This window comes from Sturnus vulgaris, chromosome Z (assembly GCF_052056855.1).
Source record: "Sturnus vulgaris isolate bStuVul1 chromosome Z, bStuVul1.hap1, whole genome shotgun sequence".
Taxonomy (NCBI): domain Eukaryota; kingdom Metazoa; phylum Chordata; class Aves; order Passeriformes; family Sturnidae; genus Sturnus; species Sturnus vulgaris.
This window is the reverse complement of record NC_142283.1, coordinates 25,934,406-25,953,962: the sequence shown is the minus strand read 5'-3', so window position 1 is coordinate 25,953,962 and position 19,557 is coordinate 25,934,406. Positions and strand designations below refer to the sequence as shown.

At 39.2% G+C, this 19,557-nt stretch overlaps 1 protein-coding gene across 2 annotated transcripts; it reads left to right on the top strand.

Annotated features, from left to right (window-relative positions):
• The first annotated feature begins 73 nt into the window (after positions 1-73).
• Positions 74-18,372, top strand: ABHD17B (abhydrolase domain containing 17B, depalmitoylase). 2 transcript variants are annotated; one of them, XM_088156270.1, is made up of 4 exons: positions 74-283; positions 6,420-6,895; positions 16,204-16,383; positions 16,839-18,372. In XM_088156270.1, exons 2-4 carry the CDS (start codon positions 6,429-6,431, stop codon positions 17,056-17,058), a joined length of 867 nt encoding a protein of 288 aa, XP_088012396.1. In that variant the 5' UTR covers positions 74-283; positions 6,420-6,428; the 3' UTR covers positions 17,059-18,372. The 2 variants fall into 2 exon arrangements, with proteins under 2 accessions (XP_088012396.1, XP_014741781.1); XM_014886295.2 differs by lacking the exon at positions 74-283 and having other exon boundaries at positions 6,340-6,895.
• Positions 18,373-19,557: the final 1,185 nt, after the last annotated feature.

The following is a 19,557-nucleotide window of genomic DNA, read 5'->3' as shown; positions in this document are numbered from 1 at the left end:
CGCCCGATTGGCGCTGCGGCCCGAGGGCCCCGCCCCGGCCGCCCCCGGCCGCCCCGGCAGCCGCCGCGCCGGTGCAGTCTGCGGGCGAGGCGAGGCTGGCGCCGCTCCGGAGGCTGCGCGGGGCGGGCTCGGCGCTGCCAGGGCCGCGCGTTCTCCGGCCGGGGCCGGGGTGCTGACGGCCGCCTCCCGCCGCGCCGTTACTCAGCACAGCCGGCGTCCCCACAGCCCGCCGACCCTGGCAGTCGGGAGAGCGCGGGGCCGCCGAGCGGAGCGCCAGGTGCAGGTAGGGGCTGTCCTCCCCGGCGTCGCGGGGACGGACGGTGTGCGGGTGACCCGCTGCCGCGGTGTGTGGGCGAGTTGTTTCCTCCTCGCAGGTCCGTCCGTGTCTCCCGCTCCGCTCGGACCCGCGGCCCGTCCGCGCCGCCCGGCGCAGGCGTGTGGCGGCCCCTGGGGCGAGCGGAAAGGCCCGCGGCGGCCGCCGGCGTTTCCTCAGCCAGCGGGGCGGCGCGGCCGCGGGCTCCGGCACCAAGCGGGCGGGAACCTGCCGGCCCCGGCCACCCTCCCTGCCCGCGTCCCGGTGTCGCTGGGCTCGGGGGTCTCTGGGGTTGTCTCCTGCCTCGGGGTGCCCTGCTGCTGTGGGCGATGTGTCCGCATGCTCCGGTCTCCGTGGTCTTGTCCTGGACTCCTTTGTTGGAAGCGGGCGCCCTGATTGTGACACGCTTGTTAAAGTCTGGCTTTTCGCGGCTCCAAACAGTCCTTTGAGTCACTGCTGAGGACTTCGGCGGAACCCTTTTCAGATGCCGACACAGTTAATTTAGTTCCCGCCAGCCTGGTTAAATTTATTCCTTCTCCTTCTGCTATTGAGGGAGTGACGCTGGCCTCAACATTGCTCTCAGGTACCATTAATAAAAAAATTTAGAGTGTTCGGTTAGTAATTAACTAGGAAAGTTCACGACTGCGGAAATCCGAGAAGAACCACCTAATTTACGCAGAGCGGTGTTGCGGGCGGAGCTCCGTGTCGGTGGCCGGCCGGCCCGGGACATCGGGCTGAGGCGGCTGGAAGGCAGCGGGGCTCTGGCAGGATGGTTTCAGCAGGGCAGCTCCGGGGTGCAGGGTCTTGCTGGGAGCATGCAAAACATTATGTAATCGACTTAATCGCGCTGTTGTCTAGCTGGAACCTTTAGAGGTTTAGTTCTTTCTTCGGGTGATAAAGAATATCTGGATTTTTCAGTTCATGTTTCCTGTATTCCCTTTCTTTTTTCAACTGTGCTGTTGGGTTTTGATCTATACAAAGTAACCAGCAGAGGGTAAATAGTGTCTCTCTATATAAGTTATGATAGCTAGAATTTGTAGGACTAGCGGGGATGTTTATGTTCCGCATCAAATTAACCAAAGTAAAGTTTTGGTTCCATCAGGCTTCTCTGTTTTCATGTAGTATACTTTGTCCTTTGAAAGCTACCTGAAATAGTTACTTCACAGTATTTCTTGGTGTAGCGTTTCCGTAATTGAATAGACTTCCTTTGTATTGTTTTCTGGACTTACTGTGTATTCTTTCTTAATATTCTCTCAATCCTTTTATGTGGTACTTAATCAGACACTAACGATTTCTTTTTCACTGAACGTTTTGTTGCTTTAAGTGTTGCACGAGTTAAAGGATGTTCATATCCTTCTGTTCCATTTTTAATATAACACAGGTGTTGTAATAGATATTGGTACTTAAGCAGCAGCTTGAACACAAGTTTTCATTGTATTATGTTCAATGAAAGTGTGAGGGAGAAATGCTTTAGAATTTCTTGTTTCAACAGTGTATGATGAACACTAAAGATGAAAAAAAAGCAATCAAACAACAAACCCACACCCAAAATACACACAAACGGCAACCAAACAAACCCCAAAATTTTAACATCTTGCCCACTGTGGTTTGAACAACACTTAAACTTCCAAACCAGCAACAAAATTTATGAGTTTGACTTTGTTCTTATGAATAGTTCTCATGAAATAGGTAATTTAATTTAAATAAAAATTATAATATTTTATATTTAATGTAAATATAAAACTTCTAGGTAAGTGTTTGCAAGGGTTGGGCTGCTTTTGAGACTAATACATAATGAAGTATTCAAAGATGTGAATAGCAGGTTCCACTTTCTTGTTGTTATGTGTAGAGATAAGAGGGCAAGAATAATTACTCCTATGAAAAACTACATTTGTGTTATCTTAGAAATCTCAAGATAAATACTTGACGTATTCTTTAAGATTAAACAGACGTTTTCCCCTTTCTGTCAGCTTTTATGAGAAGCCTAATTGTCACAGAATGAATTGAAATCACTGCCTGTGGGCAGTTTCATATTTGTAATTTTATGTGTTAGGTCTTTACTCATAAGAGAGTTAAAGAGATAAAACTGATAAAATGCTCTTTCCTTTTAAAAGCTGTACCAGAAGGGGTGGGTAATACAGCTTGGTTCTCTTTTACTTCTTAGCCTCTATTGCTGCATAGAAGAGTTTTCTGCAGTTTCTTCCACAGAATTTTCATACTTAATTACTATGAAATACAATGTAACTTTAAAGGGGATGTGTATTTCTTTATTGTGTTCTTTTTGTTGTTAGTATGTTTTGCCAGATGTAAGAATTGTTTGCAGAACAGCACTGGCATTTTTATTACTACTGAAATGTCAAGTAGAAGGTGAGATAGTTGTGTTGTTGGGATGTGTTGATCTCAGAATCTAATGATGCTGTAATGAGCACAGAGGTTTACATCATACATCCTCAGAAGGTGTTAGACTATACCTTAGGTATTCACAGCATATCTTAGTCAAATGAGTCCCATTAGAGTTACTCATCTGAACTTGTGGGACCATATGCTTAAAGTAATCTGGTCAGAGCTGTTTTTGCCTCAGCTTCTCTAAGGATCCAGATAAAGCACACATCCAGCTTATTCGCGCTCTCATGTGAATATACAATTCATCACAGTGAATGACAAACGAGTTCCAGTATAATAGAAACATTGTTTACATTTAGTTGGAACTATTCTCCTGTGTAAATTTGATGCCTAGAGGAGCTGGAACAGAGACTACACAGAGTTAAGGAGAATAAATGGATATTTATTGAGAGGCCTTCAAAGGCCACACCCTGGCAGTGCCAGTGCCACAGTCGTGGCCCTTGCCTGGATGGCTCTAAGATGGAAGCAAAAGAGGGTTTGGTCACGAGATCTCACACCTTCATAGATTTTAGTCCATTTGCGTGCAGGAGTCAATTGTCCAATTAATAATCACAAATCGTGAAGTTTCATCCTCCTTGCTTGCCTGCGTGCCCGCCCTCCTCATTTCACATTGTTTATGCTTAGGGCCTGAAGTTTGAAGAAACTGTCCTTTAGTCCTTAGCTGGAATAGGACTGTTTTGTCTTGACCACCCGAGCACAACAGAAAAGCACACCTAAGGAGAACAGAAAAACTTAGTACTTAAGGCATCAAATTCAGTCGGTGTTTTGTATCAAATTGGTTCAGTTAGTGACCTGCAGTTTTTCTTGAGTCTTCTGAGTGAAGAAAGTAGCATGTATTTCTTTTAAAGAAAAGAGTTGTTATTAGCCATGATTTAGTTGGATAATGACTCTAGAATCAGAATATTTTGTTTCAGTAAGCATATTTTCCATTGGATTAAAAAGATCAATATATAAAGCCTACATTAGTCTAGCACAGGGGAGGCATAATACTTCATCTGTGGTCTTCAGCATGTCATTTGCCATATCTGGTGACAGCTCATTTTTAGCACATTTAAAGTAACGCTATCTCGGAGGACAGTACCACCACATCAGCTGATTTACTGTGGTTTACTGCAGTACTGTGCTGTGTGTGAATCCTGCAGGCCAGTTTACAGACTTCTGAAATTATTTTGGTGAAAAATAGAAAATAGAAAATATTTTCTGAGTGAGATCATATTTGTAGTGTTGCTGGGCTTTTTATACTTAAAAATAATGTAAACTCATCTTCTAATTCTTTCTGAGAAGTGGATTTGGAAGCTATAAGAAATTCTGTAGCTATAGTTGTATGCTGGTATAGAGTGCAATCTGCTGTTCCTGGGCAGAAACAAACTATTTATATCTCACTCTTGGAGGTGCAAATTCTTTGAGATTTTTCACGAAAAAGTAATACTCAGCCCCTTAGAATAAAGTATAATATCTAACTTTGCCTTCAGCGTTTCTAAAAAGGTAGGAAAACTCACTCGGAACAGATTCATTTAACAGTTTCTGATAGAAATAGAAGTGATTTTGAGTATTGGGTCATAAGTACTTGGAAAAAAAGCATGTTGAGGCATCACAGGAGTTTCTCTGGATTATGAAGATGAACTCATTAAGTAGAGGTGAAAGAAGTTGCTTCTTTGGTGCTCATAACTATAAGAGAAGTAAAGAAGGAACAAATACACACCACCACCCTCCAAAACAATTTTTGAATTTTTACTTTGCATAAGTCAGTCCAAACCTTTTGCTAATACTTAGATTTCCTCCATAGACTCCTTCCACTTATCCTGACTTGTGGGTATAACTGAAACTTAATGTTCACATAATCTCATCTGATGGGGATGAGTTATTCCAAATTTGAGTGGCTAATTGTGCTGATAGACAAGATTATTGTTACTTCTGCTGGCAGGAATATGGCCTTTTATTCAGGATCTTCTTTAAGAGCCTATCTACCTTCTTATGGGAGCTGATCAATACTTCCTGCCATATCCTCTAAACTGCAAGTGTTGATCTCTCATGTCTAGGCATTTGTGGTTTCCCTCTGTTTTGAAGAAATCTAGAGACCTCGGGTGAAAACTCTTAGCTGCAGCAGCCTCTTTTTTTTTGTGCCCTCTTTTTATGTAGTATTCCACAAATGCTCATGGTGTTTGTCAGACTGTCTCACTGTGCCTGTTTTTGCTGGTCTAAAACTATGCTCCATGTAACATTGCTTGCCGTATGCTTTCATACTTTACCACCAGGAAGAGACCATTCACACATTCAAAAATACAGATAGTTGTTCTGTGATATATATTGAAGTGTTTTTGCAGCACTATCCTTGAAGTTTTTTATAAAAGAAATTTGCCATGAAAACTATGTTTCTGTACAAGTATAAGAACAAAATTTGAAATCTATAAATACGATTAGGTCTCATGGTTAGCAGTAAGATTTTATTGTTGGATGACCCAAATACTTCTGGAACAGCATGGTACTGTACACAACTGAAATCTGCTTGTTTCGTAGCTTGAGTCAAAGTGAAACTTGTGTTTATGTTCATAGGGAACTGTCAGGAGATGAACTTGAGACCTGTAGATAGATATGCTATGGAAAAGTTGTGTAAGTTAAGATGAAATGTCTGATGGTTTAAAACAAGGAAAGTAGAGTAAATGCTTATCTTTGGTGGGCTGGTTTCCATCATGGTACTTGTCAAATTTCATTGGTCTTCTTATTTCTGGGAAAAAGTATTGCTGCAACAAAGAATTCCCCCCTCTCCCCTTCCTACTCATTGCTCTAAATTGAGACAACACTACTTTAAGGGCCACTGTATCTTTACCTAGCTTCATTTAGGTGTAGGTGTGTTACTTTTTTTTTTGCCTCCCCCCCGCACTGTTAAAACCAGTGCTTTGAATTGGTGCTATAGATTACACTTTAATAAATATCTGTGATAGAGCATTTAGTTTGGGATGTGTTTCTTAAAGCATGAAAAAACCTCCAATTTTGTAATTTATGCAATCCCAATTCCTATGTGCAATACAGCTAAGAATTTATTTGAAGGTTTCAAAACATTTATGTTGGCAAGTATGAGGAGCAAAGATAAGTTTATGGTTACATTTTCCTGTACCAAAGCTCTACGGTGTTTGTTAAGCCAGCAGCATCATCTTGTTTTGTCTTCTAATACTTCTGATAGTGCATGCAGGAGCCCATACCTAATGATCACAATACACATTCTTTTTTTTAGGAAATGCTGTAGTGATGTTTAGCTGCAGAAATCTGCATAACCTTAGTATGCTGCAACTCTGCAATATATTTTAATTGTTCTTTATCACATGTTGTTTGTCGGTGGGAAGAACATTTTTCTTAATGTCTTAAGATGAGGAACCTCATTTCCTCCAAAGAAACTCCAAAACTCATGCTTGTTCTTTCCCTGGGTAGCCAATCATGTTTTACTTTTGATATCTGGCAGGCTTTAGAGTCATCACTCCTCTTTAATAATATACTCATTGTGAAGTAACTAATAATATCAAATTAGATATTATATGGAAATATATGTATACACATATACATATATGTTAAGTCTTTGTTTTCTTAAATGTTCGAAAGTTACGCATTATTGTCTAGAGGCGTTATTTTTATATATTTTTTAAAGCTGAGGCTTTTTTAATGTCAGATTGTACTTGGAAGCTGATACTATTTTCTTTTCCCATTTCAGACTTAGAAGATGAATAATCTTTCCTTTAGTGAACTGTGCTGCCTGTTCTGTTGTCCACCATGCCCAGGGAAAATTGCCTCCAAGCTGGCATTCTTACCTCCAGATCCCACATACACACTCATGTGTGATGAGAGTGGTAGTCGCTGGACTTTACATCTCTCAGAGCGAGCAGACTGGCAATATTCTTCTAGAGAAAAAGATGCCATTGAGTGCTTCATGACTAGAACATGTAAAGGCAACAGGATTGCCTGTATGTTTGTGCGTTGCTCGCCTAATGCCAAGTACACTTTGCTCTTCTCACATGGAAATGCTGTTGACCTGGGTCAGATGAGCAGCTTTTATATAGGACTGGGTTCACGGATTAATTGCAACATATTCTCCTATGATTATTCTGGATATGGTGCAAGTTCTGGAAAGCCGACAGAGAAGAATCTGTATGCTGACATTGATGCTGCTTGGGTGGCTCTTAGAACAAGGTAAGACATTAATTGCCATTTTTATTTTGCAGCATGCTTGTCAAATGGTTTTATTTCACAGTAGTTAAAACAGCAATGCTGTGATTTAGAATCAGTGGATTCGTATCCAGGTTGACTGGTGGTGCCTCGTGCTGAAGGCATTGTCAGTATTAAGCAGGATCAGTGTATATTACTTACATACTGGAAAAATTGAAATTGAATTAAATTTAATAAGCTGTGACTCAAATGATTAAAAGATCATCCTTATTGTCATAGTTTGGAATCTTCTAAACTCCAAAAATTAGAAAGGTGGGAAAAATCCACAATAATTGATAGCCCAGTAATTAACCCACTGTTGTGATGTAGGTGCGAGAAAATGCAGATTGTTTCTTCAGATAATTTCCATCACCTACTGTTTTTGTAGAGAGGGGCAGAGTAGAAGCTGGTACAAGAGAACTTGGTGAGACTCTATTTCTGTATGGTGTTGAGATAGAATTCTGAAACGAAGGTGGACAAGCAGCTACAGCATTTCCAAAGGGAGAAACTTTTTTTTGCTTTATATAGAAAGCTATCTTCACAAAATATAATGTATGGGATACGTTGTAACTGATCTGTGTAAATGACTTATGGTGGTAACAAAAAAGGGAATTTGGAGCAGTGGTGTTAACTCAAGCAGAATAAAAATGGACAAGGACAAAATGCAAATGGAAAGATGTTATTTCAGTAATTTGTGTTCTAAGCCTCTAATTTTGTGGGGGATAAAATAGCAAGATGAAAGACTCTGAATGCATTCACTGATATAGGTGAGAATCCTAGAGAATCCTGCACCAAATAAATGTGGCTTCTCTAATTTGAGAGCAATTTTCACCATAATTTTTTCCATTTAGCTTAATATTCTTCTCATGTTACGAATACCCAGACTGCAAAAACTATTTTTTAAAATAGTGTGCAATCATAACTGCTCACCAAAAATCCCAGCACACTCTCTACTTTACACCAAAAGGATTAAAAACCTAAGTGTGTTGTTATGGCTTGGTCATTGCAACTTGAGCATCCTTTTTAATAATTATAGTACCAGGGATATGATTTAGTGTAAGGGCATGTGGACTTTAAATCCTGGATCCTGGTGACAGTCCCAGTGAGTTTAGAACCTAATATATAGTATTAATGAGCAGATTACCCCTTTCCAATGTTTTAAATACACATTTAGTCTTGCATTCGTTTTACATTATAACAACAGTATGATGCTAAAAACATTACATGGTTTATGAACAGTGTGGAAGACACTCTGAATTATTTAAATGTGACAGAAAATGGAAGAGAACTAGATGGTGAAACATGATACTTTGTCAGTTTACAGGCTCTGCTTTATAAACTAATTTGTAATTATTGTCTCTGGTGTTGCCTGCAAAGGCTGACCTGGAACAGAGCCTGGGCAGAGCAATAGGAATAAAAGAGGTATTTATTGAAATGATACATTTTGGGCAGTGCAAGTGCCGGCAGGGACTGCACCCAAATCAAATCCAAGATGGATCCCAGTAATGAGTCTTTACACTTTTTGAATTTTTGGTTCATCTACATATTGGCGTCAATTATCCAAACACAGCCCTGGGCTATGAAGTATCAGCCCCCCGGCTGGCCCCCTTTCCCTCGCTGTTCCTTATGCTTTTTGGGTACCGGTTGTCATGGGTTCTCTAGCTAGAAAGGGATTGTTTTCTCTAACTGCCCTGTGAAGAGAACTTACTAACACCTGATACGATGTTCCAGAGTTACACACTAAGGAGCAGAGATTCTGAAAAATCTAAAAGCTAAAACCCAAGGCATCGCTGGCAACCTCTTTAACATTTATAACTAGTTCCACAAAAACGAATTGATTCAATGGGTTGTTTGTAGGATAAATGTGAGTATAGCTGTAACTCCTTGGAAATTCTTGTTGATGAGGTAAGAAAGGGACCCTAAAGTTTTAAACAGTGTGCCTCACAGTTTGTGATGTGTTGAAGAAAAGAATGGAGAAGTTAACTTTGGAGATTGATCACAGTTACCCATAGCTCCCTGCATTCAGTGTTCTGAAAAATGGAATCACAGAACCCAGCACTAAAAGGCGTTTCTGGGGTAATTGAAATCCTGATGCTGTCTTAGTTCAGTCAACAAAACTGCTTGTGGTATAGACTTGCTAGCATCTTAAGTTTTGTATCTTGGAAGGACAATCCACATACTTACCTGTAAATCAGCACAGTTGTCCAGTGGGAACTGGACACCTGGAGTGAAATAGTCTGGAACTCATACTGAGGGTTATGATGAAATTTTGCTGTGAATATTAATACTCGTGTAAGTGAATACAGAAAACTAGTTTGGCAGCCTATCAGAACAGGTAAACAGCAGATGTAGATGCTGAGTTGTGTCCCTGTTCTTTCAGTATGTTAATAGGAAGCAGTAGCTAGCTATGTGGATGATGGCCATAAAAGAATGTGGTGTGATTCACTGCCTTCATCAGGTTGGAAAAGTTGTACATTGTTGCATATTCATGTGCATGGGACTATATAAAAGCTGCAAGTGAGGACATTGTTTTTCCAGCTGTCATAGCTACCAAGTGTTGAAATACCAGGAGTCATTTTGGGATACGCCTATTTTCTGCTGTTGTGGTCTCTGAAGGCCTTTGATGACACCCTAGTAAGGGTGGAAAGGTTTAACCAGCCCCAGGCAAATGCAGGGCAAGTGGCAGTCATTCAGAAACCTCTGAAGATGTGCCAGAATTGCCTCATGACCAGATTTACCTGTGAGAAGCCAAACAGCCCTTTCATTGTTGCTTATCATGGACTGCATAATAATTGAAAAATTGAAGGGTAAATCTCACCATCAGATGATGTGTCAAAGTGGACAGAATGTCCATAAATTGAACAGCCAGGTATAGAAATAATACTGAATCTCTTCGGATGTTGGCCAAAAGTGTTAATTTGATAATTCACAAATTACTTATTTTTTTGTTCAGAGGTAGGAGGGGTGGGGTTCAGCTAGAAGTTGAGGTACGTAACTTTGTACATTTGGAGAGAAATTGGGATTTTATTTAAGTTGATAGAGAAAAGTATCTCAATAACCATGGAAGAGAAATCTTGGCAATAGAATAAGCGTATTTGCAGCATTTTAAAGTTTAGAAGAGGTGAAACTGTCATGAGAGTGGCAGAGAAGATGCAGTTTGTTGATTATAATGTGGACAATGGGCTTGCCTCTCATAAATTATAGTTCATTTTTTCTTCGCCCAATGTAAAATATTGTATGCACAAGAAGGGGAATGCACAGTACAGTTGAGGAAGAGCTGTATGCTCCTGAATTTTATTCATGGCCTGGAATGTTGATAGTTACACATGTGGAAAATGCCCTTCATATTCTGCAACTTGCAGCTGTAATTTCATGTGTTACGTCCATGATGACAAAAGATTTTGAATGTGCCTTGTAAATTCCCTCAGGATGTTCCCCCTTGTTCCATGTGCCCCAAGTGCTGTGTTAGTTTTCTAAATGTGTGTGTTGCGATAGCTTCACAAACTGTAGCTTCTTAAGAGCATCTAGCGTAAGCTTAAAGAGGTACTATGGAAAATGTACCTTTCTAAGCTTGATCTTATCAATACTTTATTTCATTATTGTAAAGCAATAGAGCCTTTTAGATTAAGAGCTGTAGTTCAGAAGTAAATATAAATTACCTTGTCTCCCTTATGTATATCCAGATCAAAATGGTAGGTATTTTTAAGAGCCTGACAGTGTAGCATGGTAATTTCTGCTGGTATTTTTTTCTTAAAGGTAACAAAGTTAAGAACCAAAAACAAAGAAAAAACCCAAATAAACAAAAAACTCTCCCTACCTTGTCATATCCAGACATGCATTTTATAGTTTGCTTATTGGACATCATGGCGATGTGATACATATCCAGTGAAAATATAAAATAAGGTGAATATCTAATGTAAGTGATGTACGTCCAGTTAATGTGTTCAAGGAAAGGTCAGACAGCACTTTGAGCAACTTGATTCAGTGAAATATTACCTCCCTATGCCAGGGTCCTGGACTGTATCACATTCCAACCTAAACTGTTCTATGATGCCATGAAGAGAAAAAAAGAGAATAGAGGGACAGAGAAAAGGTGGACCACCAGTAAGTAAAGTGCAGGAAAGATCTTGCTACAGAAATATCAAGAAAATAGTGGAAGAGTTTCTGTTAAATCATATGAAGTTCATCACCAAAGGAAAAAAAAAGAATATTTCATTGCTGTTTAGCAGTTCTTTTCCTACCAGAAGCTGAAAAGAACAGGCCAGGAGTGTTTAGGGTTGCCTCTTTTGCAAGAGGCCATCTATATCTCGTCAGGATATGTAGGGCCACAGAAAAGGATCCTGGCTTCATTAGTATTGGGTCCTGCTTCCAGGCAGTGGAACAGTTGGAACGGTTGGCTTGCTCCTTCCTCAGCTCACCGGTGGCATGGTGTTTCCTGCCTGTCCCTTAAAAAAGGCAACATAAAGGAGCACAAAAGCAGTTGCTCCACTACTCCCAGACAATATTTATTTAGTTCTTTTCACTAACTGTTAAAGCCTAATGAAGTGGAACACGTTGCTGAAGCTGCAGATAGGGAAGTGGTTCTTTTCTGTTTGGCAATAGCTTAGCTTTGTAGTGACATCAACATGTGCCTTTAGCGTGGTGATGAGGCAGAAATTCGTGAGCACTCACTCTGTGAGAATGTCAGGAAGCTTACAGGAGCACAGGTTCTGTATCAAAACTGCTCTTTAGATTCTATCTGCTTTCCAGGCAGATAACCTGTAAGTGTGTGAACATAAAGGGTGTTGAAAGTAATTGAAATCTCAGTTGCTCTGGGAAAGGGAAAAATATTTCTGCAGTTTAAAGGCTAGCTGCACCATCTGTTTAGTTTTGTACCAGATTCTGCCCAGAATAACTTGTCCATGAGGAAGAGAGCTTCCTCTGAGAAGGTACATCGGTGGATAGTTACTTTCAAGGTTTTCTTCCAAGGTCCTTTTTGGCGATTATGGCTTTAAAAAAATCGCTAAACCTAGAAACTCCTTCCATTACCTTCACCCCCACATTGAAGGTCTGTCTATGCTGACACAAGTTATCTAAGATTACTTGAGTGGACAACAGTGTTTACATTAGTCCTATTATCAACATAATGAGCTTTCTAAGATAGCAACAGTCTTTACAGCATGTCTTTGACCTCTTGTAACCAGAGGAACTACTTGAAGCATATGGCTCTGTAAATGTCATGTTCCACTTCCTCAGAATGGCCTGTGCTTATAAGGCACTGATTAAGAGAACAGTGTTACTGAGACTTTTTCTCTTGATCTGGTGCTCTTCCTTTGGAAGATCAGGTATGTAATCATCTGGTAATTTGACACAAAACTTGGAGTTTAACGGGCTACGAGTCTATCAAAAGAAGAAAACAAATTTTGTGAGTAGGGAACTTCAAAACAGTTACCTTTCCAAGATTTTTTTCTGTTTTGGATTATAAAGTGGTACTTTTGAGAGATAGCAACAGAGGGACAGTTGGGCTTTTTCTTTTTCCGAACATTTCAGAAAGCCTGTTGTATTGGGCTTGCATGGTTAGGCTTTGGTAGCAGGGGGATACATGGGTGCCTTCTGTGAGAAGCTGCCAGAGGCTTCCTCCATGTCTAGCAGAGCCAATCTCTGTCAGCTCCAAAGATGGAGCTGGCCAAGGCTGGACCAATTAGAAATAATGGTAGTGCCTCTGGGATAATGTATTTAAGAAGAGGAGGGGGGGAAAAATCATTGTGCAGTTGTAATTTCAGCCAGAAAAGAGTGAAGTTAGAGCATGTAATGGGAACCAGACACTTCAGACACCAGGGTCAGTGGGGAAGGAGGTGCAGGAGGTGCTTCAGGTGATGGAGCTCAGATTCCCCTGCAGCCTGTGGTGCAGACCATGGTGAGGCAGATGGGCCCCTGCAGCCCATGGGGATCCACAGGGATGCAGAGATCCACCTGCAGCCCACGGAGGAGCCTCGCACCAGATGTGTGAGGTGGATGCCTGAAGGGAGGCTGTGACCCCATGGTAGACCTGTGGAGAGAGGGGTCCTGCTCCTATGCTGGAGCAGCCTGACCATGAAGGACTTCAGCCCATGGAAAAGGGACCCACACTGCAGCAATTTGAGGGAGACTATTGCCTGTGGGACAGACTCACATCTGAGAAGTTCATGGAGAACTGTCTCCCATGAGAGGGATTCCATGGTGAGCAGGGGAAGGACTCCTTGCTCTGAGCAGAGGGAGAAACAACCCATGATGAACTGACCATAACCCCCATTCCCTGTCTCCATGCACTGCTGGGGTAGGCTGTAGAGCTGGGAAGGAGAGGGGGTGGGGGGAAAGTGTTTTTGAGGTCTGTTTTACTTCTCATTATCCTGCTCTGGTTTTGTTAGTAATAAATTCAGTTAAATATCTCTACTTCTAGCTGGTTTTGCCCATGATGGTATTTAATGAGGGATCTCTTCCAGTCCTTAGCTCAGCCCACCAGCCCTTTGTTAAATTTTTCTCTCCCCTGTCCAGCTGTGGAGTGGAGTGAGGGAGCTCCTTTGGTGGGTGCCTGGCATCCAGCCAGGGCCAGCCCACTAAACCATTTCAAGAGAAAAGAGAAGACTGGAGTGGGCAAATGTAATCTCTGTTTTCCAAGCTGCTTGGAGTTTGTTATATGGGAGGCGGGGGTTGATTATTTAGGTTTTCAGCCTCTTCAAGCCAGAATATTCAGAAGTCTACTTTAAATCACCACTTCTGGTTATTGACCTCTTTATTTTAGTTTACAGATTGCAAAGCATGTCGTTTCTGGCGGCCACTGTGAGGCAGTCTATTTGACTACGATGGAGTAAGGATTACTTTACTCCAGATATTGTAAAAGCTTTTCTTGGCTTATTTTCTTGTAGCCGTCATTTATCTATCTTCAGGCTGAAGGAATCTGATCAAAATATAGGGGAAAGAATAATGAGAAAGAGAAGACTATATGTTCCAAAATATACATTTTAAGTTGTGCTTTTAATTCCTGTGTAATGGCCTGTATCTTGTAAAACTCATCCAAGGAAATGCAAGTGTGGTAATTGGCAAGGTTTATTATTTGAAAAAGCTGTTTTATCGTAATGTGCTGTGCAAAATGCATGCCATACTAGTGATGCAACATGTCAGGCATTAATGCAAATTTTGTTCAGATTATGTGGGAAGGAGGGAAGGTTGTACTGTACTTTCAGGATGGACAAATGTGATGTGAATTGGGAGACGAATTGTAAAATGATAGGTGCTAAGATGTTCTCAGGTGTTTCAGAAGACATGCAGAAATAGTGAAAACCTTAGATTTGTTTTTTGTTTCAAAGCTTTAATTTATTGTTTTTACGTGTGTTGGAATTTTCAGAAAATCTTGTAAATGCTTGAAATTGCTTATTTTTTGAGAACTGTCATGAGCTGAAGGGCTTGCTAGAAGTTCCAGGCTGATGATGAAGACTTAAGAGTTTTAGAAGTCTTAATTTGATCGTAATCTGATTATGACTAGAAGCTCTTTCTAGGAAACACTGACAGTAATTAAGTAGTCATGATGCAGCAAGGTTCCTATGTCAAGCAGAGTCCGCCTCTGTGCTAATACTTTAAAAGCTTTTACATTTCACTCTTATCAGAACCTAATTTAAATAAACACATGAATAATTAAATAGACAATGTTAGATGTGAACAGTGGGTTTTAAACCAAAGTTAGCAAGTTATTGGCATGCTTAATGAATTCTGCTGCTGATATGTAACATGTAAATCTTCCTAGATATGTATTTTTTAATGAACTGTTTATTATATACTGATGCAACTTAGAGGGCATTTTTTCTGGCTTATTGAGAAGTACTTGTGAATTTGGTAATTTTGGTTTTGGTTGGTAATTTGAATGGTACACATGAAGCACCTTTTTTCCTAATGTTGCTAATTTTTTAGTCTTTTAGTCTTTTTAGACTTTACTGATTTTAGTGTTTGGTTGCCTATACACTTATTTACCCGTGTTTGTAAGATACTGGAGAATTTCTTTATTACTTCTGCTCCCCTGCCTTTACTGGAGGTATGCAAAATATACTGATTTGGTAACTTTTTTTGTGGGTATGGGGATTGTTATATGTGTTGACAGAAAATATGCATTCCTTTATTGTTGACAAGGTAACTGGTGCACTTTTCTACACTTGATTTTCATTCCTGTTAGAGTGGCAAACATCAGACTTGCCCCATGTTGTTTCACAGTGACATTAGGCCTAGGCTGCTCTTTATGAGAAAAATGATTTGGGTTTGATTTTTTGATTTAGTTTTGGGGCTTTGAACTTTTTTTGGAGGTGATGGGGAGAAGTTGGTTTGTTTGGTGCATTTTCTGGAGTTTTGAGGAGGGTGGTTGTTACTTTTGGGTTTTTTTCAAGGTACTTCCTTTCCCAAGTTTAGATATGCTGCTGCAGTCTGACCTGTGCTAAGAGTACCTGGTTAGTAGAGGGCAATGGATCAGCAGCTCACTTCTGTTGCAGGCACTGTTCTTTTTCACATTGCTGTTTTCTTTAGAGGCTTTTCTCGTGTAACTTGGGTAGCAATTACTTTTTGTATTCATACTAATGCCGAAAAATATATTAAACTGACTTGTCTAAGTGTTAACTAGATGTTTCTTTTGTTTGCCCTTGTTAATTGCATCTTACTAGGAGGGAGGCTTTGACTTCAATTCTGTATTCCCTGTTGGGCTGTCTTGCTTATGGATTAGGTTGATAAGAACAAGCTTCTTGGCTATTACATGGAGTGCTCAATATTGTTATACTGATCACTGTCAGTATGGGCATGCTTTAAGTCTCACTAAATTTATAAACAATGTTACCAGCTTGCAGGTTTTGTCAGGTATTAGAAGAGTAAAGCTTAAATTTTTGCAGGCTTGTTTATGCTTCATGTGATGTAACCTAAGAGCTATTAAGGCTCTAATCTGTTTTTTATTTTCTGTTGTAGGTCCGCTGGAGTTAATAGTAAAGAGTTTTAACTAGTATACAACCTATACTGCATTCACAAATCCATATTTTAAAAATCAAATCATTATTTCAATATAATTCAGGCATAAGGAAAAAAATACTGCAAATAGAGAGTAAATTAAATAATTATTAAATTAAATAATCTATTTTAGTCAGGAATGTCATAGAACACACTTGCTTGCTCTTCTACCAACTTCTGTTTCATAGTTGATACTCTTCTGAAAATTTTCACTTTCAGAAACACTTTTTTTGCCTTGTTCTATAGGTTTTGTCTGTTTCACTTTATATGCCACTTTTGAAACATTTCTAATTTTCTAGGTATGGGATTCGCCCTGAAAATGTGATTATATATGGCCAGAGTATAGGAACGGTACCATCTGTGGATCTTGCTGCTAGGTATGAAAGTGCTGCTGTAATTCTTCATTCTCCACTGACTTCAGGAATGCGAGTAGCTTTTCCTGATACGAAGAAGACGTACTGCTTTGATGCATTCCCAAAGTAAGTTGTAGGATTTTTTTTTTTAATTTAGCATGCATTTTCTTTATTACAGAAGTTTTCAACTAAAGAAACAAGTAATCTGGCAAATTCTCTGAAAATTTTTCAAAAATTTAGTGAAACAAATGGAGAAAAATCAGTGAATAACACCAAAGAGGAACATTTAATTTCAAGAAGCTTACAAAACTTTGTAAACATTACAGGCACTTTGCATCTCTAATTATTTTAGTGGATATCTGTAAAGCAGTAATTCATTTTCCTATACATAACATATAAATCCCTAGTTCTAACAAGTAGTTCTATCCAGTGAATTGTTAGTCTGGATAATTGTGAACAAAGTCGTTTGCAGTATGTTTCTCTAAGACTGAAAAACTAAGTAGATCTTAACTGAAGAAAATTCCTGTCATGTATTTCAGAACAGTGCTGTTGTTTTCATAGATATAATGTTTTTCTTACAGCATTGACAAAATTTCTAAAATAACGTCTCCTGTCTTAATAATCCATGGAACTGAAGATGAAGTAATTGACTTTTCACATGGCCTGGCGTTATTTGAGCGTTGTCAGAGACCTGTAGAGCCACTGTGGGTAGAAGGAGCAGGCCATAATGATGTGGAACTCTATGGACAGTACCTTGAAAGATTAAAACAGTTTGTGTCACAGGAACTGGTGAACTTGTAACTTTTGTTGTGTATTTACATGTTTTTTTCATTTCACTGCAGAACTGCACACCTTGATAACTATGTAAGTTAAAACCTGAATGTTGTGTTTTCAAATCATCTTGGTTGCCTTCATTAATTGTACAGGTAGTGATTTGTCAACATAATTAATGAAGGTTTTAATGCCAGCATTATAAACTGGAATTCCATGATCATGCAGTCAGACTTGGCAGTTTATATTTCTTTGTGTGAGGTTTTTTCTTCTTAGATGTAAAGGAAAAAAATCACAAGGAGTACTGTAAGAAAATTTAATTATGTAAAACCAAATGCTGTAAAAGTGTTGCCAAGTGCTTTAGCATATCAAAAACAAGTTTATACATATTTTTTAAACATCTCAAGGTGTACTGTGACTTACTCTGTTGCACAGGTGTAATTAAAAAACAGACTTCTAAGCAGCTGTTCTGTAAAAATGTAATAGCCATGAAATTTGAGCAAATACTAATGTATGTAATAAGAACAAACGGTCACTGAAAATTACTCATGCCCTGTTACAGGGAGAGGGGTGCAAAATAGATATATTTTCCCATATTTTTCATTTCTTTTGTGCTTAGATTTCCTTTAGTTATTTTGTACTCGTGTTGTCCCTTAGCTTTCGGGTTAATGTACCCACTCATGTTCTCAGGAGTCTTAATCTTGCCAAAATAATGCCACAAGTTATCATAGTTGTAATGCAAGTATCATTCACATGATTACTACTGAGACCACTTCTTTGAAAATAGGTGAAATACCTCTTTGAAACCATTAAGACTTATAAAACCTAGAAGACTTCTTGAACCATGCAGTTTTAAACACTGATTTTTCTAGAGCCACAGTGTGTCATTAAGAAGAACTTTGAAGTTTATCCAACATTGTAATAATGAGTTTGCAACTTAGCAGTTGTCTGATCAGGCTTATTTTGGATGTTTAGTGTAAAAGCTTATTGTTTCTTGAGTATTGTATGGAAATTTTACTTATCAGGCCTGAGTGGGGTGGGAGGAGTGGCAAGAAGATAGTATTGACATTTTTCTATTAACTCATCATGAAATAAATTTAAATTGCCTTTCCCTTGAATGCATTGTGCGTGAATAAAACTATGAAAAATAAACTTAATTATTTGTAGCCTAATTGTAAACAAAATAATATTCCAACAATACGCACTGTGCTTTTAAGGCCTTACATAGTTTAATTGTTCTGCTTGTTTTTTGTGATTGAGACTATTGTATTCTTAAATGTAGCTTTGAGTATTGTGAAAACTTTGGTTAAGATGTGTTGATAACAGTAAACAATATTCCACAAATTTGCAGTTCTTCCTTTTTCTTTTTATTCAAATAAATAGCAGCGGTTGCTTGCAGTATCAAAATACTTAGCAACTCCCCATATATTCAAGAAAATCTGACATCTAAAGCAATAACCCATTGTTCTGAATTCCCAGCACATTTCTTTATCAGCAGCTTCTGTTCTGATCACCTCCCACCTCCATGCCTCACCTTTCTACCATCTGCCATTCAGCACACAGGCTTTCTGCTGCAAAGCTGCTTGTAAACTTTTCTTCTGTAATTAATTCTACTATTTTCTTCTTTGAAGTTAAAAGGAATTCTTGTCTTGTGCACTTTGGCGCATTAATTGAGTAGAAAAAAGATTGTTAGGTTCCTGTTTGATTTTTTTTTTTTTTTTTTTTATTAAGGATGATTTAGTGACTTCTGAAATTCAGAGTATATTCAGGAACAGCAACATTAGACTTGAGAATTTTCACCCTAGTTCAAGACTTTTAGATACATGTGTGTAACTCAGCTCTATAACATTGTATTTAATACATAGTTTGATTTCCTTTTCTTACTACCTTCTAGCCACTATCTCCAATGGAAATTATTACCATTAAATGTTTAAATGCTTTCTTTGTGATGAATAAAGTTTGTTTTGAGATTCACCTTCAGGAATTCACAAATAAAGAGTGTAGAAGTGCAATGTTAAGTGATACGTATTGGCTGTACTTTGGTTGCCTGCCTATTGCAGGCAACAACTGTCATCATAAGGAGTTGTCAGATTGTGCTGGGGATATTATGGCACCCTGTAATTGAAACAGACATAAAAGGTGTCATAGCAGTTTTGCTGCTTTTGTTCCTTTGTTTTGTTGAAACAGAACAAAAGATCTGACTAACAGTGTTTTGTCTTCAGTACGTGCAGCTGTGCTGGATTGCAGTAGTGAGTAGAGCTTCTGGTCTATTTTGCACATTTATGCATGGTTAATTATTGCCAGTTTGTGCTAATTTATGTTTATACCTGTATTTTTTTTTCAAATAAGTTGTATACATGAAGGAATTTAAATGACTTTTAGGCATAGCCTAGTCTGTAGTGCAGATTGTATTATGACAGCAAACTTGTTAGTGACAGAAAGCAACTCTGAGCTGTTGCAACGATGAGGAAAACATTTGACATCCTGATTGTCTTATCCTTATACCATCATTTTGGTGAAATTGACAAT